This window comes from Scleropages formosus, chromosome 5 (genome assembly GCF_900964775.1).
Source record: "Scleropages formosus chromosome 5, fSclFor1.1, whole genome shotgun sequence".
NCBI classification, from domain to species: Eukaryota; Metazoa; Chordata; class Actinopteri; order Osteoglossiformes; family Osteoglossidae; genus Scleropages; species Scleropages formosus.
Genome location: NC_041810.1, coordinates 33890258 through 33902384, shown reverse-complemented (window position 1 = coordinate 33902384; position 12127 = coordinate 33890258). Strand labels below are relative to the sequence as shown.

Here is a 12127-nt window from a genome sequence, read left to right as displayed (position 1 = left end):
TCCAGGGGACTAGTGGTTGGAGTTATAACTTCCGAGTGAGCTAACTGGTTACTTGGTAACAGGTTTGGACAACTGTCAAAATATGTTAGCAGTATAAATCTGTACATCAAAAAATACTGCAAAGAACTATATTAAGTATTAAACATTATGGTTTACATTTGTATTTAAAAAGCAAATATAATCTCAAGTGTCGGAAATATATTCTAACATCTCTAAAATGCTGAATTACATAAAAATAAACTTATCCAACCATTGGATTTAAATTGAGCTTATTAAATTACAGCACCAGTGATCAGGAATATGTTACAAAAACCATATATCTAAGTCAAGGTATTACTTATGCAAGATGTCAGTACCTCATGGAATAATTGTCTCACCAGTTCACTTGACCAGGATATCTGGGAGGAAAGTGAAATACACATGCCCACAGGCAGATTTGTCCTATAGAAACTCTGCAAGTGAATTTTCATGGACTCTGGCATATATTAGAGTGTTTCACAACTGAGTGTGATGCAGACTAGTGGATGACTAACTCCAAATTTGAATGGATTATTTTCTCCAAAAGGTTCAATTGTCCTGTGTGGAAGATTAATTTATAGTCCTTTTCATAAGTGAGGACAGGGGACATTGCAAGGTTGACTAGTAACTTGGCACATGCATTACTGCAAATGTTGTAGAGGTCTTACAGTAGGAACTGAGGCCTTGAAGAAAATTTGTAATTTAGGGCTTGCTGCATGCACTAACTTTAGGTAGTGATCAAAAGAACTAGATCTCAAGTGAGAGAAGTGAGGTTCCTCCACGGGATAAAAAGTTGTGATGATGAAGTAGTAGGTCTTTGCTCAAATGCTTGTTTTAGGTGAATTCATTTTTAAAAAAATTTCTTCCTAATATTTAAAATTTTTTATTTTTTTAAAAATGTAATGATATTTTGTGAAAAGTAACAGAGATCAGGAATCTTCTTAAAGTTTTACTTTTTCAGCTCTTTTTAACACTTACCTGGGTTGTTAGTAAAAAAGAAACAAATAAAAACACAAATGTGAGGTATTTTTGTTAAACTGCTTAAAGTCCACTTTCTTACAAATTGTAACAAACAGTATGTTAGAAAAAACTTGGAGTTTTGAGTTCAGTTCCTGGGCAGGTGCACATTTGCATATTGGGCTGTAAAAGTTCAGTATATTAACATGCATATTATTTTATCTTCCAAGCAGAGATTTCAAAATCTTATGTGCCGTTTGGTGTTCTATGAAATAATATAGAGCCAAAACTCTTACAATAATTGTCATGACATTAAACTAAACAGTAATCATGAATTAACTAATGTAAAATATTGTTCAAGATCAATGTTTATGTTTTAATATTCCCAGTCTCTCTATACCACAGTTTCTCTTCCTTCCCCTTTCTCAGAAACAAAGCAAGAACTGGAGGACCTCACAGCTGATATCAAAAAGACAGCCAATAAAGTTCGTTCAAAATTAAAAGGTAAGTTTTATTTTATTTCTGTTACATACAACTGAAAAAAGTGTACTATTTCTTAAAATTAGGGTTCCATTTAATGGTTTAGTGTTGTCATTTAGTTAGTTGCTGAGTACATTATATATGATTTCATATTTCATGTAAGGGGGGCGCGGTGGTGCAGTGGTGCAGTGGGTTTGACCAGGTCCTCCTCTCTGGTGGGTCTGGGGTTCGAGTCCTGCTTAGAGTGCCTTGCGGCGGACTGGTGTCCCATCCTGGGTGTGTCCCCTCCCCCTCCGGCCTTATGCCCTGAGTTGCCGGGTAGGCTCTGGTTCCCCGCGACCCCGTATGGGACAAGCGGTTCAGAAAATGTGTGTGTGTATTTCATGTAAAGTGATTAAAAAAAAGTGCCCATCTTGCAATCTGATGGGTTAACTTCAATAGAATATTTAGTTGTGAATTATACAAAATGAGATTGTCATAGTCAAAAATGGTCATTTCCATGTTTCACAGCTCACAGTTTGAGCTAAACTAGTTTCACTAGACTGTATTCTCATAGCTCATTCCTTTAATTTAATCATTCTTCAGTTCATCCCAGACCCAAACCCAGTCCAGAATTACAGATCGTTCTCTGACCTCCCTTTGCTTCCCAGAAACCTTGAGTGAGCATTTGGTTTACAATCCTTTATTTACACACCTTGACCAGAATTATCTCCTTGTTTGATATTAATCTGGATTAGAAAGACCACTCTGACTGCCCCCCTGAAGCTTTTCAATGTGCTAGAGCTTCCTCCCTCCTGTTTTCATTCTTCTTGACCTCTGTGCATCACAGTCAACCACCACATGCTCTTTACTTAGAATGGTTTGTTATCAAAGAATTGTAGTTGAAATTGTCTAAATCTTATCTGTAATGTAGACCTTTTTTAGGTTTTATCTGGGTGTTTCTGTACCCCTCAACAGGTGTTTCACAGGTCTGGGTGATCTGTTACTTGTCTCTACTTATTACACTTTCCTTGGCTTTGTCGTTACCTATAGATTCTACTATGACTGCTATCCAGGTGACACATAGCTCTTCATTTCCTCCCTCTGATACATTTCACATTTACATTTATTAATTTAGCAGATGCTTTTGTCCAAAGCGACGTACATCTCAGCAAAAGTACAATTTATGCATTACATTTAGAGAAGGAGACATAGCTGCATAGATGTATCCTCATGCATAGCAGCACATGCCTTCACCTGGATGACCCGTTATTACCTAGTCTCAAAGTCTCTAAAATTCTAGGTCTCTAAAACTAAAATCCTCTGTTTCCCTGCTGGTCTGTCAAATTGTCTAAGGCACTATGTCTCACTTGATAACTCCCTGTTCTGCTTATGTCATCCAGATTGTGAGTCAAAAGACTGGGAGTAACATTAACTCTAGTCTCTGTTTCTGCCAGCACATGGCACCCATTAACCAATCTTACAGACACCTACTCTTCAGAATTGTTAGTATCTATTATTAGTATTAGTATCTACCTTACACCCAACTGTACCCAGCTGTTGTCCCAATCTTTGGTGATATCTTCTGGACTAACTTAAACTGCTGAAACACCCAACTGTTTTGTCTTCCAACCTCTGACATCAAGCCTTTTCAGGCATTACAGTTTGTTGTTCCACCATTTGCGTTCGACCTGCTAAAACATGCTTACTTGTGTTTATTCACTAAATGTAGTGACTCTAAATTACCCTTAGTGTGTGAATAGGTCAGTGACTGTATGTGTGTGGCTACACTGTGATAGACTAGTGTACCTCTTGCCCCCAGCCAAGCATCCAATGCTTCTGGGATAGGCTCCAGATCCTCGACCTGATCAGGAACAAGCAGTTATTGAAAATGGATGTTTGGAACATTTGTTACATGAACAATGCTGATTCTAATAGTGATTAAATAATAAGGACGCTGTCTTGCTGTCATGGTGCAGGGCTACACAGAGGGATGGACTCAAGTGCGTTGCTCAACAAAGTCTTTTATCAAGCCAAAGGTTTAAACAGTAAATGTGGTCAGAGGATAGGCGAGGTTCCTGGGATGTGCAAACAGAATCCCAGGGGGAGCTAAGAGCTGTAGTCAGATGAAGTGTGGATCCGAAACGGGGGGGAAGCAAGCAAATGAGGGACCAAGAAGTAAACGGGATCGGAGCGCTGCAGTGTCTCGCGAAGAGGTTCCATGGTGAAAAGCTTCCGAGATGCCCCTTTAATGCTGGTTCCTCCTAATCAGCAGCAGGTGTCACTGAAGACGTGAGCGTGATACTTGCCCTCCAGCCAAATACCTTACAAACCAGCATTCTGACCTCAGTTATCCTGAGAGGTTGTTGCTCAGTCCAAAGAATAAGCTTTTAAAAAACTTTTAGTGGTTGAAGCTCTGTTCATTAACAAATTGTTACATTCTGTATGGTCAAAATGTACCTAACTGGCTACAATGTCTGTTTCCAGATGGTAACTTGGGCAGGGAAATGATACGGTACCTAGGTAACATGCTTCAGTCTACACAGTAAGAGTTTCTATGATCTTGGTGTGCTCTCTCAGTCCAGCAGATTTCATGGCTAGGTAACCTCTCTAAGCCACCTTGGACAAATGTGTAAGTTAACAAATTAGATATTCATTCATTCATTCATTCATTCATTTAGCTGATGCTTTCTCCTAAGCAACATACAATTATGTACACATTTCTACTGCTGGGCAGTTTTATTAGAACAATTTAAGATAAGAACCTTGCTCAAAGGTATTACAACTGGCAGCACCTCTAACCACTACATTAGTAGGTGTGCCTGGTAGTATATGTAAGATAGATAGATGTATCGTGATTGCCGGACTATAAGCCGCTACTTTTATCACACGCTTTGAACCCTGCGGCTTAAACAACGATGCGGTTAATCTATATATTTTTATGGGCTAACGGCCTATAGCGGGCGCTCTAGCAGGAAGTGCAAGAGCATGACAGACAGGCAGGAGAAATAATGCGCCGAGGAAGTCGCTAGTTTGATTGACACACGTTAATTGTGTTTTGAACAGTCATTTTGCGCGTCATGCGCACACCCTTATCATGGAAAACACATGAAGAAATGCATATGATGCATCTTTTAAGTTAAAGGCAATCAATCTGGCTGTAGAAGAAAGAAACAGAGCCGCTGCACGTAAGCTTGGCATCAATGAATCGATGGTGAGACGTTGGAGACGGCAGCGTGAAGAACTGACTCAATGCAAAAAAACGACAAAAGCTTTCAGAGGTAATAAAAGCAGATGGCCTGAACTTGAAAACGTTCTTGAAGACTGGGTGAACACACAGAGAGCAGCCGGCCGAGGTGTTTCCACCGTGCAGATCCGACTGAAGGCCAAAACAATCGCCACCGAAAAGAAGATTGAAGATTTTACAGGTGGCACAAATTCGCCACGGAACGAAAGTGACATTGAGAGCGACAACGAAAGAGAGACTGAGAAAGTGTGTGACGAAGTCATTCTGTTCAATTCCGACACTGAAGACGACGAATTCAGTGGTTTTAGTGAGGAAGATGAAGAGAGCGATCAATGACTTTTTTAAAAGGCTAACGATCAACAGCTGGTAGGCTTGTTATTTTTTTAACCGGCATGTTACTATAATGTAATTTCACTGCTGCGTTACTGCCGTGTTAAGGCACTGTTCGGAAAAAAGCCGGTATGGTTATCTCATTTTACTGCTGTGTTTAGTAATTAAACATTTAAAAAAATCTTTCTATGTACCATCTTTCTGTGTACCATAAAGATATCGCGGTTCAGTGTGAACCTGCGGCTGATAGGCAGGCGCGGCTTATAGTCAGGTGCGGCTTATGTGTGTAATTTTTCTTAAATTTTATGAAATTTGGGTGGTGAGGCTTATAGTCAGGTGCGCTCTATAGCGCGGAAAGTACGGTACATCAGTAAATACAATAAGTACATCAACTTCTGTTTATCATCTTGACCACTTTATATATCTAGTTTCTTTAGTGATGCAGCCACTTACGGCTACATGTTTTCTTAAATTGGAGGTGGAGATCTTGTATTTGGAGGGGCGTGGTGGCGCAGCAGGTTTGGCTAGGGCCTTCTCTGTGGTGGGTCTGGGGTTTGTGTCTTGCTTGGCGTGCTCTGCGGTGGGTTGGCATCCTGCCCGGGGTGTGACCCCTCCCCCTTCAGCCTTGCACCCTGTTTTGCCGGGCTAGGCTCCGGCTCGCCGCGACCCTGCTCAGGACAAGCAGTTTTAGACATTGTGTGTGTGTTCTTGTATGCTGCAATTTCCAAGCCTTTTAGTCAAAGTCAACTTATATTTCGCAATATGTTTAGAATATACATGGGGTGTGGTAGCGCAGTGGGTTGGACCACAGTCCTGCTCTCCAGTGGGTCTGGGGTTTGAGTCCTGCTTGGGGTGCCTTGTGATGGACTGGTGTCCCGTCCTGGGTGTGTCCCCTCCCCCTCCGGCCTTACGCCCTGTGTTACCGGGTTGGCTCCAGTTTCCCGCGACCCAGTATGGGACAAGCGGTTCTGAAAATGTGTGTGTGTGTTTAGAATATACATCAGAACGAATGCTGAATTTTTAAATTCATGCAGTTACATGTTTCTGCCTTTGTTCCTCCTCAAGTAATTTTGGTGTTTTATAACTTACAGATATAGCTATAGATTGTAATTCAGTGTAATGACATTTGTTTGGAATATGTGTGTACCACTAGGCAGTAGGCACTAGGTGTTACATTTGTACACTGGAGAGACACCACTACTGAAAAAGAACTATCTTAATACATGACTGGAGATGTATGAGACTGACCCAGTTGCAATGGGGGAGCAGTTTGTGTTGTTGCATAACACCGAGAAAGAGCTTTTCAGTGTAAATTCAAAGTGCTACATGTAGCGCGAACCTCATACATGAAACATCTTTCACAGTGAAATGTGGTAGTGCTGTGGGGATCCTTTTCATCAGCAGGGACTATCCATCTTGAATATGCAGGTGGAACAAAGTTCACCTGTAGCAGGACAATGGTTCTAAGCACAAGGTTAAAACAACGCTGGAATGGTTGAAAAACTAAAAAGTTGGATGTCCTACAGTAGCTTATTCAAGGTGATTATCTCAGTTCAATTGAAAATCTGTGGTTATGCTTCGGAATTGCAGCGCATTTGTCATCCAAACAGCCTGACCAACTTGAAGCAAACCTGCCAACAAGAACAGGCCAAAAGCTAAGTGAATAAATGTCAGTTTAGCTAGGTTATTGTGATGCAGACTGACATGTAGTGGTAGCATTAGCAGCAGCCTCAGAGTTCAAAGCCTAAATAAAGGGAGTTTACCAAAGGATGCCAAGAGTAACTTTGTGTACCATATATGACTATGAGTACATTTGCACTTGATAGATTGTCTCATTAGGTGTAGCTGATATATGTTTTTTGGTTTGCATTTAATTCTTATTATTCTTCTCAGAGGGGGAGCATGGTAGCGCAGTGGGTTTGGCTGGCGTCCGCTGTGTGGCAGGTCTGGTGTTCGAGTGCTGCTTGGAGTGGCTTGCAGCGGACTGACATCCTGTCTGGGGTGTGTTCCCTCAGGCTTGTGTTAGTTAAGATGGTGCCAGTGCGTGGCGACGTGTAGATTGCTGAAAGGCTATTATTTGTGAATTATAGCTCAGCATTCAACACTGTCACTGCAACTAAGCTGATCCACAAACTACTAGGTCTGGTACTGAGTGCCACATTGTGCTACTGGATCCTGGATTTCCTCACCAACAGACCCCAGCATGTGCGGATTGGCAGAAATACCTCTTCTCCACTGATCTTCAACACTGGCACTCCACAGGGAAACATCCTGAACCCGGTGCTGTACTCCTTGTGCACACATAAGTGTGTGGCCAGTCACAGCTCCAACACCATCATGAAGTTTGCTAATGATACCACCTTTGCGGGTCTGATCACCAACAATGATGAGATGGCCTACAGAGAGGAGGTGAGGCTCCTGGCAGAGTGGTGCCAGGACAACAACCTGTCTCTCAATGTCAGTAAAACTAAAGAGCTGGTGATTGATTTCAGGAAACAGGATACAGTTCATGCACCAGTCTGCATCTGAGGGGACATTGCAGAGAGGGTCAACAGCTTCAGAGGGGTCACCCTCACTGCGAAAGTCACATGCACTGAGCACACAGCATCAATCATCAAAAAAGCCCATCAACGTCTCCACTTCCTCAGGCATCTGAAGAAAGCCAAGATGTCCACTACAGTCCTCACCACTTTCTACAGGTGTGCTGTGGAGTCTGTCCTCACAAGGTGTATTACATCCTGGTGTGGCAGCTGCTCCATACAGGACAAGAAAACCCTACAGAAGGTGGTCAAAACAGCTCAGGAAATCATCGGCACGCATTTACCAGCAGTCCAGGACACCTACACCACATGCTGCCTCAGAAAGACAATGCGTACCATGAAAGTTCATAGTCACTCTGCACGGGCACTTTTCTCTTTTCTGCCATCTGGAAAGCGGCTTAGGTCTTTTCCAACCCACACTGCTAGGTACAGGAACAGCTTTTACCCCACTACTGTAAGAGCATACAACACCCACCAATGTGCCATCTTTTGTAACTAGAGTTGGACTGTTCCCTCCAAGGCCATTGGCACATTATACTGTCACTTTAACCATTCTCAGTTTGAAGTACTCTGACTGTCTATTGTTATTTATTGTTATTGTTATTAACATTACTTATTGTTTTGCTTTGTGCAGTTTTATGTATTGTTTTTGTTCATAGTCTGTGGAGAAGCATTCAAAGAAGAATTTCATGGCACTTGTATGCGGTACTTGTTCTTATGACTGTAAACTTCGAAACTTGAAACTTGTATCTTATGTTGCCGGGTTAGGCTCCGGTTGCTTGGGACAAGTGTGTGTGCATATAATCTGCTCAGGTAGTGGGCAATTTACAGTGACCAGCCAAGTGATATTGTTTTTGGCATTGTAAGGAAAAGTTTTCATCCTCATGGACTTGGCAACATAAATGAAGCAGGAGAACAACTGCCTGCTTCTGCGTATATCATGCGCTCATTGTCTGAAACTGCTCATCCCAAGCGGGGTCGCAGCGAACCGGAGCCTAACCCGGCAACACAGAACAGGGCGCAAGGCTGGAGAGGGAGGGGACACACCCTGGACAGAACACTAGTACGTTGCAAGGCACCCCAACCACGCCTGGAACCCCAGACCCACCAGAGAGCAGGCCCTGGCCAAACCCACTGGGCCACTGCAGCCCCCCGCTTCTGTGTATATTTGTGTCCAAAACTTCAACAGTGTGAGTGCTGTACTATTAGACGTAAGTTTGAGTTTGATTTTAAAAGCAAAGACATGGTCTGCAGCAGAATGTGAAACAGACCAAAAACATTTGATTTACAGCCTATGAACCACACTGAACAAGAAGAGTAAAGCTTTCCAACTTCCAAATTATCACAGATATAATATACCTGATGCTTTCAAGGAGCATGTTAGCAATATTTTTAGAGACTCAGATACACTGACAGAGGACCAGGAGAACTCTGGTTAGAAATCCAAAACTCACAAAGCCAGCCATCACCTCAACCTTTTGAAACTATAGTTCTCCTTTCCTCTCTGTTACTCTGCTGCATGCCTGTGATCATTTGTTTATGTCTTTCTAGTCCTGCATCACCACTACTAACTCCTCTCCTGCTTCTGCGCCCTCTGTCACTTTCCACCACAACCTAAAATCTCTCTTGCTCTCTTCCCTCTTCTCTGCTGCACTATCCTCTCTCCCTTATGTTGCACAATTCGCTGAGCTGCCCAGGGACAATCCTACCAATGTCTTCCTCTCAGCCCTATCCTCCTCTCTAGACTCTTTCTGTCCTGTAACATCCAGACAAGCACACTCCATAGCTATCAGATAAACATACCAACAGGACCAAACTCTGACCTACAGAATGACAATGGCAGAAATCAAGCACTCTCACAGACCTAGAACGTTAAATTTATATTTACATTTATTCATTCATTTATTCATTTATTCACTTTTCTCCGAAGTGACTTACAATGTTAAGGTTATGCTAATTTACAAGTAACTGGTAGCACCCTTCCACTCCTCTCAGCTAAAACCATGTTTATTTACTTATTTATTTATTTATTTTTATAGAGTGCTCTTCTCACACAGTGACACAGAGCGCTTTAACACAGGCATAAAGCTAGAAAAACAGATACAAACAATGAAGACAGTCGACTAATGGCTGCCATAATGAAGAACTTATTATAGAGGTATAAGTATACCTACTGGCCACCAGGGAAAGGAACAAAAACTCCCAACTGAAGGCTGAGGGAGAAAAAAACCTCTGGGGGTTCACGGGCCAGTGGTTGCCCACTCCTCCTGGGCATTCTAGAAAATAACAATTTGTAAGCCAGTGTGTAACAAGTAATAATGATAATGTTGGTAAATGGCATCTTGGATCCCCAGCTCAGCATAGAACGTCTCGATCGTCATAGCAGATGGGCATCATCCTCTGTCAGCACGGGATTCCTCTGTCACCACTGGCCGGCCTCCTCAGGTCTTATGTAGCGAGGTAGTGCTCAACGAGAAGATAGAACAGAGTTAGTAATTTATTACTTAAGTAAATTTAATATACAATTTTATAAAGGTGATGAAAACAAGATAGGCAGGTGGAATTACATTACGAGGTGGAATGCCTGAGTGAACATGTAAGTCTTTAGTCAGGATTTGAAAACAGAAACAGACGGGGCATTTCTGACAGTAACTGTAAAAGGCGCGACCTCCTACTGAGGTCTTATTGATCACAAGTACTTTAAGGTAACCTGCATCTAATGAACGGAGATATCGTCCTGGGATATAAAATTAATGATCTCACAAAGGTAAACCGGAGCAATGCCAAAGGCATTCCCTTATAGGTCAAAAGTAGCATTTTATAATCAACTCTATAAGCGACTGGGAACCAATGCAACGATTTAAGTACCGGTGTTATATGGTCAAACTTCCTAGTTTTAGCAACAATTCTCGCAGCAGCATTTTGTACCAACTGTAGCCTGGATACAGTCTGGTACGGACAACCTGACAATGAAGCATTACAGTAATCCAGCCTGCTGGAAACAAAAGCATGAACCAGTTTCTCAGAATCCCGTCTACAAAGGAATCGCTGCATTTTAGCTATGCTTCTTAACTGAAGGAAGCACGACTTAGTCAAAGCATTTACATGCGATACAAATGACAGCTTTCCATCCAGAAGGACACCAAAATCCTTGACACAATCCGTACGCTTGAAGGTAATACCATTTGTTGTAAAGATTGGTGTGATTATGTCGAGAGTTTTAGCATCACCACCCACCACAAGAACCTCTGTTTTACTGGCATTTAGAGATAAAAAATTAGTGCCTATCCATAATTTTATACTGGTAAAACAATTAGGTAACGACACCACATGTGATGGATCATCAGGCTTGAATGATACATAAAGCTGTGTGTCATCGGTATACGACTGGAAATTCACATTGTGTTTACGAATAGTGTCACCCAATGGTAACATATACAGTGAGAACAGTAATGGACCCAACACAGAGCCCTGTGGCACACCATACTGAAACGTAGTAGAGATGGAGGGGGTGCAGTCGTCAGATTTCAATACAAATTGTTCATGATTAGCTAAATACGATTCAAACCACTTCAGAACGGTACCTCTTAGTCCAAACAGGTTTCCAAGTCTACTCAGTAGGATACTATGGTCTACAGTATCAAATGCAGCACTCAAGTCTAGTAACATTAAAATAGAGATCTGACCAGCATCAGAAGAAATGAGAATATCATTAACAACACGCGTAAGTGCCGTTTCAGTGCTGTGACCAGTGTGGAAACCAGAGTGAAATTTTTCAAATATGTTATGATGATTAAGATATTTTACAATTTGGGAGGCTATGATTTTTTCTGGAATTTTGGATAAAAAAGGTAGATTGGAGATCGCTCTATAATTACATGGGTTTATTACAGTCCAGATCCCATTTCTTTGGCAGGGGTCTAATAACGGTGATTTTAAGAGCTTTTGGAACACAGCCATTTAGTAACGACATATTAACAATATTAACGATAGGGTCTGCAAGCACGGAAACTGCGGCTTTCAGTAATTTAGTGGGGATTGGGTCTAAACGACAGGTAGTACTTTTCATAGAGTGAATTAGGACGGTAATTTCCTCTACGTCGAAGCTACTGAGATGGTGCGGACAGCTAATATTATCATCGTCAGAAGCGCTTATGTTTGCTAAAACCGAACTAGAGGGCACTATGGATTTGCGGATATTCTCTAATTTATTATTGAAAAACGACATAAATTCATCATTAGTAATGGTAGTAGAAATACATTGTTTATCTTTGTGTTACCAGTTAAGTAAGTAATGGTATTAATACCATTAATACCATTCCTGTTTAAACATGAAGCGAGGGTTCTTGTGATTTTCATCAATTAACTTTCTGTAGTATTTGGATCTTGCATGAAAAGGTGCTTTTTTATATGTTTTGAGACTATCGGACAAGGCTATATAATAAACGTTTAGTTTAGTTGAACACCATTTATTTAGCCTCGTTTAAAGGAATAATATTAACATGATGAACATCTACGCCGTAGGTTATGACGACATTGAGCGTATGGTTACGGAAATGAGTAGGACCGGTAACAA

The 12127-nt window shown here is 41.5% G+C and overlaps 1 protein-coding gene across 1 annotated transcript in view; it reads left to right on the top strand.

The window, feature by feature from the left end:
• Positions 1-12127, top strand: part of stx1b (syntaxin 1B) — a 108410-nt gene that overhangs the window by 64373 nt on the left and 31910 nt on the right. The window contains exon 4 of the mRNA XM_018749706.2: positions 1405-1479. Coding sequence (XP_018605222.1) covers positions 1405-1479 — 75 coding nt within the window. The remainder of the gene's footprint in view (positions 1-1404; positions 1480-12127) is intronic.